Below are 14,842 nucleotides of genomic sequence, written 5' to 3'. Positions count from 1 at the left end.
TGCTGAATTTAAAACAACCAATGACGTTTAGTAAATAAAGCCCAAAAAAATCCAAGGGTGCTTTAACAGAGGTGAGGTATGCATTAGAAGAACACAAGATTTTACATTTTATTTAAATCAAACTGACATCAACAGAAAAACCTTCCAGTGAGAGACCAACACATGGCCAGCACTCACATGCTTGATTATTCCTACTATAAAAATGGAACAAAAATATTAAAAGATTTTAATTTACTGTATACTGTTTTTAGGCCAGAAGTAAACGGAACGCCTGGGAAATAAATGCTCAGCCCAGTGACTCCAGTCTATTAACATGTACACAGAGCCTCGTCCCAGTCCATATCTAGTGAGATTGGTCACTACACGGCAGAAAATTATTAACTCAACCCATGGGTGTAAAAAGGGCTCTGAGAAAACCCACTGCAGGACCTGCTGGGAAAAGAATCGGTTCAAACAATAAAATGCATTTTTTTTTTAAACCTTCTATAGTTAGATTTTTTTTTTAATCATCCACACAATCACACAAATGATGCAGAGAAAATAAAATAAAACAGTACACTCCTCTGTTGAAAAAGGGTACTTCTCCAGAGCTCAAACACACATGATTAAATTGGTCCAATAAAATGTTGATCCATTTACTTTCAGGATAAATACATTGGGGGATAAGGAGTCAGGAGCTTCAATCTAGAGAGGTGTAAAAAACAAAAACAAGCCATTCCAGAGAGGATAATACACTCCATCACGTGTCTCTCATAAAGAGTAGATCTACCTGGTCTCTAAAGGATGGTACACCTGGAGAAAGTTTATAAAGATTTTACTTGCTTTGTGTTTTTATCCATGTTTCAATTGTTTAAAGGGTTCAGGAAAAGCTGCAGTAAGAAAAGGGAAGATTTTTGTTGTTTTTTTTTTTTCTCTTTAAACTAAAGAAGATGGAGCGAGAGGAAGTTGTATCCCTGGGTCCAGAGTCAAGATGACAATAGGCGGGTTAAAAAAAAAAAAAAAAAAAAAAAAAAAAGAATTGCATCCCACCGTAGTTCGCAGCACAAAGCTGGTGTCACCCAGGACACAACCATTCTCAAGCTCTGCCTCAAATTTTCTGGATCTTCTCCCCAATCACAACAGGGTTTTCTTTCCTGATCTTTTCAGCTGCATCCGCTTTGTAGTCATAGGAGCAGCTGTGCACGTCAGAATAGCGATGTGTCCCGCAGAATACATTCCCACACCGGCATTCGAATCCTGGCAGAACAACAAAAGTGCACATTAGGAGCAATCCCAATATCCAGCTAACTTATATTAAAGGGGAGAGTTATCAAACTAAGTGGAGGCGTTGCCCAGAGCAACATATCAGATTGTAGCTATCATTTCCTGGAACGTACTAGATAAAGGATAGATAGAATCTGATTGATTGTAGTGTAGGTCTGAAAAAAGCAACTCAAGCACTTCATGAACACTTGATGGTACAGACACTTAAGCTGGGTACACATTAAACGTTATATGTACCCAGCAATGCAGCCCCCTCCCCTGCCGACGGGCCGACATATCGGGCGGCTGGTACACATTAGACGATTCGGTGCCTGACTGCCCGATATGTCAGCCTCTGCATGGGGACAACCGGACAATGCGGCTGACGCCCAAAGTGGAACACGCAATGGTCGACACAGTGGCTACACATTAGACGATTTGACGGCCCGATCCGTCTAATGTGTACCCAGCTTAAAATACAACGGTTAGAAACTTTTAGGTGTTGGGAAAACCTGGGATTTGTCGAATCCTGAGCGAAGTAATACAGCATTTCATGCTTATGTCTATTTATAAGCAATCACTATAAATTACCCTCCATATGAAACATAAGAAGAGGCTGCTTTGTATAGACACACACCTGTGAGGCCAACCTTCTTGCGGCACATGTTGCAACGGTTCTTCTTATGCTTGGCCTTCTCCGGAGAGCGCTCCTGCTCATCAGAGGAGTTTTGTGCACTGTCTGATGCTGCAGCTACACAGAAGAAAACATTGTAATTATGTAAAATGACTCCCCATGACTTGCCTGCCCTATACAGGGATAAATCCCACCAAAGCAAGTGATCACTTACCATCAGTACTGTCTAAGTTCTATCTCAATATACTTTCTCTTTCCCCTTCTTGTAACACACTGCGCTGAATACCCCGTTTTCTACACATGAAAATCTGAAACCCTTCTCTGAGAGTCTACCAATGCAATCTGGAATATCCAATAGCAACAGTATCCATAGCTAGTTTTAGAGTAAAACCCACCCGAATCTTCTAGTAGCCACTACCACCCAAATGTCATAAGCTCACTGTACTAGGCCATAAGCAATGCAAGTAACTTCTCAAGTGCAAATAGTTTCTCAGCTTTCACTCTGTCCTCAGGGCTCTTCAACTTGTATCCCATAGGATCACAAACTGTTCCAAGAGCAATACATTATAACCTGCTTTCTGTAATGTGAATGACTTGGTGTCTGCTTTTGTTAAAAAATGTTATTAATGAAACTGTACAGTAGTAACAAAGCAACAAAGACAGGATTTGAAGTAGATTAATAATGATGCCCTTTAGAAAGTGATCATCTAGGACCAAAGTTTAAGAACCCTGTTCTATAAAATGCGGACCACGTGACACATACACACAAAGATCATATCATCAAATATACCCACAAAATATTGTTTAAGGCCTTACCTGTTGTCTCTTTTATGTCATCAGTTCTGCTCTCTGTGGTTTCAGCTTGTGAAGAGGAAACAGAATCTGGGAGTGGCAGAGAGCTGGCAAACAGAGAAAGCACCAATCATAGACAAGGAAGTGGTCATGAAGAAAGGTACCATAGATAGCTACTGCAACACAGGTGGGTAATGCCATGGTTTACTGGGACTTGTAGTTCAATAATGACCATCACTATCAATTCCCTATAATGACCATCACTATCAATTCCCTATGCCAGCCTTGCAAGAGTTGTATAAGGCAGGAAACGGCTTACCTGGCTTGTGTTTGTGGCAACACAGATTCTGCTGGCTCATCTACCTGGGTACTGACTACATGCTGTGAGGAGGACACCTCCACCCCACTTCCCACTGACACCACTACAAAAATGACAAAAAGCGCTATGTTAACCAAAGACAATACATCAATAAACATGAAAATCTTTGTTTAATTGTCAAATCAAAAATATAAAATGACAAACGTTGTGTTAAATGGACCTTATATTTTACTCTCTATTGTATAATGTCAATTTTCCATACCACCACTTCTAAATGTCCTATCCAATCACTGGGTATGACTGTGTGAACATGTTTCTATAGTGTTGCTAGTAAACATGCTTACAGTGATCTCAATTTGGTAAAGTTATATTGTTTTTCTTCCTCTTGCCTCAGAATCTATTTGTCTTTTCCCTGAGCCCATTTGTCTTAATTGAGGTGTGATAAACCTTTCACAAGAGCTTATAAGCGTAGCCTAATAAAGAGTGAAGCATGCGACATCACTGTGGGTGGGAGTATGATGTCATTGGGGCGAGACCATGTTGGAAAAGGAAGAAAATAGGGAGCAGACACAATCACCATGTTTGCGCAATATAAAAGTTATGCCTACCATACGTTTTCAAAGTGCTAGGAACAATCAAGCAAATATATATAGTGTCTCTTTAAACAACTTCACACATATATAGCAAGATCAATGGAATCCAGAAGCAGAATATGTAAATAGTAAAAACATGTATGAGACAGAGCACAGACCACTTATTATATGGGCATCATTTTAAAGGGCTGTTACCTGGTGGGCTGTTCCTGCCACCGCTGTTGTTCTGTCTCTGCAGGTGTTCCTTGTAGCACACAGAACAGAGTCCATTGGTGCGTGGATTACCATAAAAGCCACAGCCATTGGAACAAAGCAGAGGTGCCTGGTTGTGATTCGTCTCCTGCGCCATATTCATCGACCACGTAACTAAAATCAAACTGAACAGAGATTGCGGTCATGTCCCGGGAACGAACCCAAGCCGTGGTGATTTGTAGTGTCGTTATTTTGCAAGATACAGTGTGCAGTACATATGCCCGTCTTCCTGGGGCTAGTCTCATATGCTGCTACTCACTTACTTAGATGCTGACACAAGATCACCGTCTTCCCTAACCTTGTGCTTTTCATCTACCTGTGGTACCCTGCGCCTTCAGACCTTGTCTTCAGCTTTTGATGATTCCTGTAATAAATATATACATGTTCTGTAACCTGCACAGAATAGCTCCAGCTGACCTCTAAGATCTCAGAGAACATGTTTCCCAGGATGGGAGCACATGAGCCTATAGTGATGGTGGATCTTACACAGAGCAGCGCAATGGAAAACATTTTGTATCTCAAGTTATCTTATTTTGCTTCAGGGGTAAAGCACTTGACTTAAACATAACTCTTACATTATTACATTTTATGCAATAAAATTAGATTTGACATAACTGCATGTGTAGTGAGCATTTAATAATCTACTTGGGTAACAATAAAAATTATAATGTAATCTATTCTACCATAACGTATGACTGCTGATAGAGCATAGTGTTACAATGTGGCAAGGTAGCAAATGGAATAGAACAAAAGTGATACTTCAAAGATAGTGTCTCAAATTATGGGCTCTATTCAGCAACAGTGAAGATATTGTCCAGAACACACACACACACACACACACACACACACACACACACACACACACACAGCGACAGTAGAGGTACCCACGCTCTAAAGCAGACTTCCTCCGTTTCAAATTTATATTCTCATCCCACAGTCCTACCCTTTCCCTATCTAAACAGTCGTACTTCAAAAAACTCATCTCCTCCCAGTCCTCAAACCCCTGGCATCTCGTCGCCACTTTCAACTCCCTTGTCTGCCTACCCCCTCCTCGTCTTCCATTCTCACTCTCTGCCCTTGACTTTGCCACCTACTTCACTTCTAAAATAGACTCCATGCCTCAGGACATCACATCCCACCTGACTCATAGCATCTTACCCCTTATTTCCCAGTCTACCCCTCCCCACCCATTTTACCAACACAGACTTCTTTTACCCCTGTATCTGGAGATGAAGTCATGGTCATCATGCAGTCATCCCCCTTTCCACCTCCTCCTTGACCCTATCCCCTCCCACCTCCTCTGCTACCTCTCCCCCTATCTCCTCACTCGTATCTCCAACCAACTGCGTCTCTGCCATCTCATCCTGGATGTCCCAGCACTTTCTTAAACTTAACATGTCTAGGAATGAGCTGATCATCTTTCCACCCTCTTGCATAAACTCAACTCCCACAATTACATTATCTATTGGCACCACAACCATCTCCTCTAGCCCCCAAGTGTGCTGTCTTTTAGTTATCCTTGACTCCACCAAACTTCACATTCAGTACCCCTCACAGTGCTGAAGTTTCCATCTTAAAACTATTTACAGGATCAGACCTTCTCTCATCCTGGACACTACTAAGACCCTCATCCACTCACTGGTCATCTCCAGATTGGACTACTGTAACCTCCTCCTATCTGGCTTTCCTGACTCCCACCTATGTCCACTCCAATCTGAACACAACGCTGCTGTTGGGCTCATCTTCCTCTCCAAAAGCTCTACATCTGGCTCCCCTCTCCTACAAGCCCTACACTGGCTCCCCTTCCCTTTCAGAACCCAATTCAAGCATCTCACACACACTTACAAAGCCCTCACCCATTCCTCTCCCAATTACGTCTCGGAACTTATCTCTCTTTACTCTCCTGCGCCGCCCTCTTAACTCCAAAAATGAATACGTCCTCTCCTGACAACTGATTACTTTCTCCCACTCCCGCCGCCAAGATTTTGAACGTGCTGCTCCCTACCTCTGGAATTGTCTCCCTCTCTTAATCTCCTCCCCTCCACAAAACTTCAAACGGGCTCTCAAAACTCCTCCCCTTTGGGAAGTAAGTTCTTACGAGCAGGGCCCTCTCCACTCATGTGCTTCTCCTTCCCTTACATATACTATCATCTAGTGTTCCCTCTAGCTCCGGCGGCAGGCAGGGCGCCGGAGCTAGAGAGGGCATGCCCGCGCGCGGGCCGCAGAGAAGGGGGCGTGGTCGTCGGACAAGGGGGCATGTCTATAAGACGCGTCCCCTTTTCGTCACTCTTGGGGGCGTGCCCGGCACTTACGGACACGCCGGGCAGCCCCCAAGCCCTGCAGACAGGGAGAATAGATGCCGGGAGCATGCGCCCGGCGTCTATTCTCCGGCGGTGACCGGGTCACCGCATGTTTCTCCACCCGCGGGACACTGCGTCCCGCGGGTGAGAACGGCTCCCGCAGGCTGTTAGGGCAGGGCGCTTTTTGCCCTCCTCCTGGAGGGCAGGGTGCTTTTTGCCCTCCAGAAGGAGGGCAGGGCGCCGCGCCCCGCTAAAACAGCCTAGCGGGAACGCTAATCATCTACTGCCTACTCCCCACAAAAGCATCTAACCATTGATTTCTTCCACCTTGCTACTTAGTTGAGTTATGACCGCTGATGCAGCAATGTTTATAAACCATGTACTTGTCCTGCATTGTCTTGTACTGTACTGTAAGCCACTGTTCTCTTGTTCTGCCCATTTTTTAATGTGCTTTGTTAAGTGCTGCAGTAGCCTTGTGGTGCCATATAAAGGAATATATATATATTTTTTTATTTATTTTTTTTACACATACATACATAAGTATAGAGGGTGTAGACAGAGCCAAGGTATGGTAGCCTTATTAACACAAAATAAATGGGCGTCAGCTAAGCAAATTAGAGTTGTCGTAGGTGTCCAAACCCCATTAAAATATGACTGAGAATCTGGTTTCAAAAAAATATATTAAAAAATCCAATTTCAAAACAATTCAGACAAAATCGCATATAGTAGTTAAATAAAAAATAATAAAATATATGATGTAATAGCACTGCAATAGCAAGCAGTATTAATTAAAAATCTATTTAAAAAAAAAAATCACACAAAATAACGAATGGCATAAAGGTGAAAAAATGAGCAATTTAGATTTTTATCTTTTAGGAGAGGTGTATTCTGTATGGGTCATTTCATATAATACATGGAAATTAAATTGTATCACAGCAGATGCCAGGACATTTTCAACATTTCTTTTTACTGATGAACTTAATGTAACTGTCACAGTGACTTAGTGGTTTATTTACTAAGCCTTGGATGGAGATACAAAGTGAACGTAGATAACGTACCAGCCAATAAGCTCCTAACTGCCATGTCACAGGCTGTATTTGAAAAATGACAGTTAGGAGCTGGTTGGCTGGTACTTTATCTCCATCTAAAGGGGGGCATCCACTACACGATTTTAGCAGGCGATTGAACGATAACGACGTCGTTATCGTTCAATCGTTTAAAAATCGTTTATAAATCGTGCAGTGTTTGGTCGTTAACGATCAACGATGCACGCTCCCGCTGGTCGTTTGATCGTCTCGTCAGTCGACTGAACATGCAGGTCAGTTTCACTTGATCTATTAAAGATAGTTTGCAAATCGTTCAGACTGAAACATAAAATTTCAAGGGAAAAAATCAAGGGAAAATCGTTTAGAGATTGGACAGGGAGTAGATCGTCTAGTGGATGTTCCCCATTAGCTTAGTAAATATACCCCGAAGTGATGTAGTTAACGTTGGTGACTGGTTCTATGTTGAATATGATGGTAAGAGTCACCCAGGTGAGATCAAGGACATCAGAGATGGTGGGCACAATGGGGCATGCTAGCTGCAACTGGAAATGGCCATCATCACCAGATGAAATATTTTATACATCTTCACAGTTAATCAGGAAGATAAACAGGCCTACATTGAATAATTCATGTGGATTCTACCCAGGTTTGAGTAATTTGTATCAGAGCATTTTGACTGGGGACATAACTGTAATGCGAGTCACATTCATATGCAACACAAGTCACATGTCAAAATTGATTTTAAGTATAGTGTGGTTAACATTCAGTTTTTGTTTGTGTGTCAATCGTAAGTTTAGGGAGAAGTATAAGTAGGGATGGCCGTCGGTGAGGTGTTCATCGATGGGTGCATCATTGATTACCATCGTTGGCACAAAAACCATCAATGTTGATCCATCAATGTTTTGCACCCCCTCGATGGTCACCTCTGCTGCGGGCACAGTGGGCCACAGGCAAATCACTAGGGGGGGGGGCGGGGGGGAGGCTTAGCTCCATCCTACAAAAAAATTCAAAATATCAACAGCTTGCACTCATCCATCGATTGAAGAGCACCATTAATTCTCTGCCGTCGATGGCAAAACTAGTTGACATCGGCAGGAAACCATCGATGTTTGGAAATAGTTGATGGCCATCCCTACTTATAAGTGTATAGTATAACAATCATATTGTAAAAATAATTAGGAGAGCAGGTTTAAATAAATATATGTCGCCTCAGTTCCTACGTCCATTCTGTTGTAACATGAGTCACGCATATAAGCAATAAAATATAACTACTAAGAGTGTGCATATATTATTGTCCGGTTTTTAAAATGTTGAATTTCAGCTTAATTTGTGTGTGTGGTGCATTTAAACTACTAAAAATTGCTCTCTACAATAATTGTGTTATCTTCTCCGTTAACCCTTTGCTGTATAGCGGCATTACGTAAATTATGTGGTAGCACTCATTTCCGCATGATTTAAGTAGAATTTTGCTTGCTGAATAGAGCCCTATTAAGCATAAACTTACATTTTAGGAAAACATTTTCTTTTTGTTCAGATGCTATCGTGCATTAGTATTTTTTTTCTTCATTTAAGTAGTCTACATGTGTCATAAAGCTTAGCACATGCCTAAATCTTAGAAGCTGAAGAGAAACAAAAAAACGCTGAACAATAGTACGTTTTTATGACGAAAAACTCTAAAATAATACAAGGTTCTTAACTACATTCGGTAAATGTTTGCTTCAAAACTGGTTTTAATAAAGGACTATATAATAGCAAGAAAATTAAGTTATCAGCTGTTTCTCAAGATGTGGAAGTGAATTGACTCAACACACAAAAAACAAAAAATACAATTCATTTTATGCTGGGTACACATTGGCAGATATATTGGGCGATTAATTGATCAGCCAATATATCAGGTGCTCATCGGCCAGTGTGTACCAGCGATATGTCTGTGAACTAAGGGGGTCATTCAGACCCGCTCGCGAGCGCAGGATGCTCGCAAGCGGGTCGATGTTGCCCCACTGCGCATGCGCATGACGGAGGGAGCTCCGTCATGCGCATGCGCGAGACCCAAATAGTGACGGGCTCTCCGTCGCTCCGGGTCTCGCACCAAAGGGGGCGTGCTGTCGATGCTGATTGACAGCACACCCCCTTTGGTGGGCGTGCCGGGGGCGTGGCTGCCAGACGGAGGCGTTCCCATGGGAACGCCTACCGTCTGAAGCTGGCCCCACTGACATCACTGATAGAGCCAAAATCACTCCAGGGCTTGAGGCAGCGAGACCCTACCGCAGGGTCTCCGTCGCAAGCCCGATGGTCACGATGGTCTTGACCATCATCATGGACGCTCGCATAAGCTGTGGGAGGTCACCCACAGCTATGCGAGCGTCCAGGAGGACGCTCCATTTTCATGGAGGAGGGCCCTGATTTAGAGCGAGCGCTCTGGTCAGAGCGTTCGGCTCTGAATCAGGCCCCAAGTCGTTCACAGACATATTGCGGCAGCTGTGCTGCACAGCCGATGGCAGATTTATCTGCAGACATATCTGTCCATCGTGCTGTGTGTACAGGCGGTCTGCGAGACCCACGGCTAGAAAACATATGATGGTTGTTCAGTGTGTATAAACAGCCATCATCTGCAAATATATCTATTAGGTGTGTACCAACTGACAGATACATTGGCCAGTCAATTGACCGGCCAATGTAGCTGCTGCCTGTCAGGCAGTGTGTCCCACGATATGTCGGTGAACATCAGCATTCACCGACATATCGCATTGGATGTGCTGCACAACCGATGGACAGATATGTCTGCAGACCGCCCGTACACACACAGCGGCAGCCGCGAGGAGGGGCGGGATACGCCGCCTGGTGCCGGAACCCGCAGCAAGACACACGTGATGGCCGTTCAGTATGTATGAACGACCATCATCTGCAGATATATCTGTTAGGTGTGTACCCACCTTTAGTTTTTCACAGGCCAATAAAAATGGTGTGAAAATATATGAAAACTACAATCTTTTATTGGTCAAAATAAGCTAAAAAAAAACCCAAACAAGCTAATTATAACAATTACATTGATTATTATTTAACATTTCTTGTTAAAAACATATCTACAGTCTTTTAAATGTAAAGTAGGGTACACACGTGGCCAACCAACCGATTTGGTAAGTATTTACCTGTGCATACACACGAACCAACCGGTCAACAGATATGTTTGGCCAGAGGAAGCAGTGTTGACGTAATTTTTAATGCTTCCTGTGGCTCGTGTGTACAAACCGGCAAATGTGAACAATATATCTGCAATATATCGCATTTGCTGTGTTGCACGACCCATCCAATATACGCAAAATTGGATGTACTGTACACAAGAGCCAACAGTCAGGAACATATATTGCTTGTTGACTGTACGAACGATATATCGTCCAGTGTGTACCCAGCATAATTCTCAGCTACCTGAAGTTATGGCAGCATTTTGTGTTATTAAGAATGCAGCCTATTATGTCACTACAAACTAGTAACATCAATGAGGATTCATGCCGAGTGATGTCATGAGTTCATAATAGATAAAGAAAATATAACTTATTTCTTTGCTAAGATACTCATCATAACAGAAGGGGATTTACAAGCATTGGAAAGCACCTCAGACATCTGAAGCTGCTGTAATTCAGCCATTTAGTTTCTGCCATAAAGTTAATCAATACTTAGGGGACAGTGGATCCTGTGAAAAGCACCATTTCCATGGACACTGATGCAACACCGTAATACTAATGCAAACCATACGGTTATTAAGGTGGCTCCATTGAACGGCCGATATATCTATAGTGCATCAGCGTGTGTGTACACCTGATACGTCTGTGAACTACATCGTTCACAGATATATCGGATCGGGCATGCAAGCACAGCCAATGTATCTGCTGCTGTGTACGGGCGACCCGCTGATTGCCCGCACACTTGCTGCAGTGGCCCAGCGGTGTTTGACATTTCAACTGAGCGAGTAATTAAAATACCTGTACAGTTGTATTGTCAGCGCAGACACACATCTACAAACGATGGGCAAGTGTGTATGTACTTACCAATCGTTAGATAGGTTGCGGGTCATCCAAATGGCAGACCCATCAACCTAGTGTGTAAGCTGGGTAGCTTAAGGAAAGAAAGTATGATCTAGCAAATAAGATAAAAACACCACATGATGACATCCTGGAAAAAATTTAAGAATAAATTTACATTAGGTTTTTGTTTTTTATTTATTGTTGCAAACACTGAATATGTTAAACCTTACACTGGCACTGTATGTATAATAATGGGATCCTGAGCGCCGGCATCCCAACCCATATATATGTGGGTGGGGTACGGGATGCTGGCGCTCAAGATCCCGGTGGTCGGAATCCCAATCCCGGCATCCCGACAGGGTTAGGATACAGACAACTGTCGGTAAGTACCCTAACCCATCCTCCTGCCTAAACCCAACCCTTGACCACCCTGCAGCCTAAACCTAACCTCCCACCTGAGGCATAACCCTAATCATGCTCCCTTCGCAGCCTAACCCCGGGATTCTGACAGGTGTCGGGATTCCAGCGATTGCAATCAGAGCTCCAGCATCCCAACAGCCGGGATCTCAACTAATATATTATATATAGTGTTCATTCTAGCACCCTAACATTTTAGACTTGATGTATCACTATAGCTACTGGTACTGCAGCAATGTGTCACGTATGACAAATATGCCCTCCTCACAGATTACGTGCAGGGTGCTAGAACAAACACCATATATATTGCAATTATGACTGCTCTGATAAAGGTATAAATGATGCTTAGAAGTACTATCTATTAATCCCAATTGTAGGGTGCAGATTATTATATAAGTAAATGTTAATAAATAAGAATAAACTGGAGTTAGGGAAAATTGTAGCCAAGAATGCAGAGATTTAATAATCTGCTAACAGACATCAGTCTGTGCCTGTATCACCTGTCGCCTATACAGTATGACCCCCTGGCAGCTCATTCAGAGCTGGCGCCAGATGAGACTATGCCAGCACCTGCTATTGTCACATAAGCCGTTTACTAACGCTGGGAATCAGAGACCGGTATGTGGTGTGTATGTATGTGTATACATAGACTTACCATACTATCCCTATAAACAGGGACACTCATGAATTACACAGGTTCTGTGACTGGCTGACTTCAAGCCTGGATTTCACCTGGTTTTAGTCAGCCATAGAACCTGTGTAATTCATGAGTGTCCTGGTTTAAAGCAATGATATGGTATATGTGTGTGTGTGTATATATATATATATATATATATATATATATATATATATATATGAAATGGGAGGTGAGAGTATGCTATGATGGGTCAAAAGGCAACCCTCTATGTTCTGCTGCGGTTGAGAGATAGTGTCGATGCCATCACCTAAGGCGGGGACTACAAGTCTCAGCATGTTCAGCATCGGTGGCTTCACATGAGCTGGATTTGGGGGGACTCTGGTTTACTTCTCCCACCACGCAGCTGCCCCCGGACAGGGCGAGACAAGCCGCCAATCAGGAACAGGGCAAGGGGGAGTCGGGGGCACTCACCTCAGGCACAGGCGGGGGCTGGGTGACCGGTCCCGGAGGAGGCTGACAAATGTGACCCCAGACGAACTGACTGGAGCGTCGCCCGGATCTCCCCCCTCGGTGTCTCCGCCGCCCGCTCACGGTCAGTGGGGCTGCCGGTGTCAGTCACTTCCTCCTTCCACACTTCCGGTTTTTTTTTTCCTCTCACTTCCGCCGATGGGAAGTCTCCTATCCCCTAACCCAGTTCCGGCTCCTGCCCCCCGGGCGTGTCCAGCCATTGGCTGCCCGCAGCCCGTGACGTGCTGCCACTACATGGTGGCGGTATGACGTCACCGCGGTGCAGTCAGTGTCACCCTCTGTTGGGTTCAGCCCTGCTGCTGCTGCTGTCTATCAAGTTACCTTGCTAGTCTGTGGTGGCTCCTACTGACAATCACTAATAAATATATATTTGCCTCTTACCAGATTAACACTTCAAGGGGGCCCTAAGCAAGTTACTGGTAATGGGCCCCCCACACTTCCATGCAGAGAAAAAAAAACCCAAACATTTTCGATATAAACTGGAAATGAAGGAAAGCTTAATAAATAGTATTCTCCTCCTCAGCTAACATAATATTTGTAATAGGCAAATTTAGGAATATGCGATCACGCTCTTCGTCTAAGTGCGTTCAACCACCCAAGGTGTACAAGTGGTATATCTATGTTTTTTAAATGTGACGAAATAGACTGTTAAATTTGAATTATCTTTAATGTATAAACATTTACCTGGATAACCGTGCAAGTGAATACAACAGTTGAAAATATTGTAGCAGAAATGTGAATTTCTGTCAGTGAGCCAGAGAAGTGCTGCTTACAGTGAGCAGGGCCGGCAACAGAAATCATGGGGCCCGGGACACACATTTTTTAGGGGGACCCCATCCTCGATTCTCTGCAGCCAGCTCCCTGTCAGTGTCCCTGCAGCCAGCCCCCTGTCAGTGTCCCTCCGGTGGGCAAACAGCTACCACAGTGCAGCCCCAACACTTACCATGCCACAGCTCTTTTTTCTGCAAGCAGTGCCAGTCCTGCGCTTGGTGACACGATGCGCTGCGCCACAATAAACAAAAAAAAAATTATTCCACCGGCCACAGTCGGGGCAATAAAGCTACATTAGTACACAGACTCCCCCTACAGACCTGGTCTGTACTTGCCTGCTGTGCCCTGCCGTTCATGCAGCAGCGCAGGTAGTGATCAAGGTAAGTATTAACTACATCCCCGGGGCCCGGTACTGCTGTGCCGCTAGTCCCCCCATGTCGCCGGGCCTGGCCGAGAGTTGCTGCTGTCAGTGAGGCAGTGAAGTGCTGCTATCAGTGAGGCAGAGTGATGCTGCTGTCAGTAAAACAGAAGTGCTGCTGGCAGTGAGGTGCTGCTGTCAGTGAGGCAGTGAAGTGCTGATATCAGTGAGGCAGAGTGATGCTGCTGTCAGTAAAACAGAAGTGCTGCTGGCAGTGAGGTGCTGCTGTCAGTGAGGCAGAAGGGTGCTGCCAGGGCCGGCTCTAGGGGAGTTCGACCAGTGCGGTTGCACGGGCGCCACCCATACAGGGCGCACCCCTCCCCAACATCCCGATTTCAGCGGGACAGTACTGTCCCGCTGTTCCACCCGTGGGCAGAAGTGGCCCGCAGGTGGTCAAATCGGGAGGTTGGGGCCCCCCACCGCCGCAGCCGTGCGGCGGTGCCGGACCCCCGGAGTGTTAATGGATGCCGCGCGCAAAGAGGGCTGGGAGAAGCCCAGCCAGTGATGGAGGGCTGGGCTTTACCCCCAGCCTGACGTTATTTGGAGGCGTGCCATGCGGGCACGCCTCCAATTAACATCATGCAGGGGCGTGGCCTATGGAAATGAGACCATGCCCCATGTACTGGGCCGGCACAGGGTGCTCAGACCCTTGGAGCCGCCCCTGGGTGCTGCTATCAGTGAGGCTGCAAGATACTGCTATCAGTGAGGCAGAGATGTGCTGCTGTCAGTGAGGCAGAGGGTGCTGCTATCAGTGAGGCTGCGAGATGCTGCTATCAGTGAGGCAGAGATGCACTGCTGTCAGTGAGGCAAAGGGGTGCTGCTATCAGTGAGGCTGCAAGATGCTGCTATCAGTGAGGCAGAGATGTGCTGC

General features: G+C 44.8%; 1 protein-coding gene across 2 annotated transcripts; it reads right to left on the bottom strand.

Moving 5' to 3' along the window:
* Positions 1–89: 89 nt before the first annotated feature.
* On the bottom strand, positions 90–12,942 carry ZFAND6 (zinc finger AN1-type containing 6). 2 transcript variants are annotated; one of them, XM_088452899.1, is made up of 7 exons: positions 12,726–12,942; positions 4,092–4,196; positions 3,776–3,957; positions 2,988–3,090; positions 2,693–2,775; positions 1,880–1,993; positions 90–1,236 (listed from the first exon to the last, which is right to left on the bottom strand). In XM_088452899.1, exons 2-7 carry the CDS (start codon positions 4,142–4,144, stop codon positions 1,088–1,090), a joined length of 684 nt encoding a protein of 227 aa, XP_088309025.1. In that variant the 5' UTR covers positions 4,145–4,196; positions 12,726–12,942; the 3' UTR covers positions 90–1,087. The 2 variants fall into 2 exon arrangements, with proteins under 2 accessions (XP_088309025.1, XP_088309026.1); XM_088452900.1 differs by lacking the exon at positions 12,726–12,942 and having other exon boundaries at positions 4,096–4,184.
* Between the last annotated feature and the right edge of the window lie 1,900 nt (positions 12,943–14,842).

Source organism: Taudactylus pleione, unplaced genomic scaffold (genome assembly GCF_031769625.1).
Source record: "Taudactylus pleione unplaced genomic scaffold, aTauple2 ptg000556l, whole genome shotgun sequence".
Taxonomy (NCBI): domain Eukaryota; kingdom Metazoa; phylum Chordata; class Amphibia; order Anura; family Myobatrachidae; genus Taudactylus; species Taudactylus pleione.
Note: the sequence above shows the minus strand (reverse complement) of the source record. Positions and strands in the feature narration are given on the sequence as shown.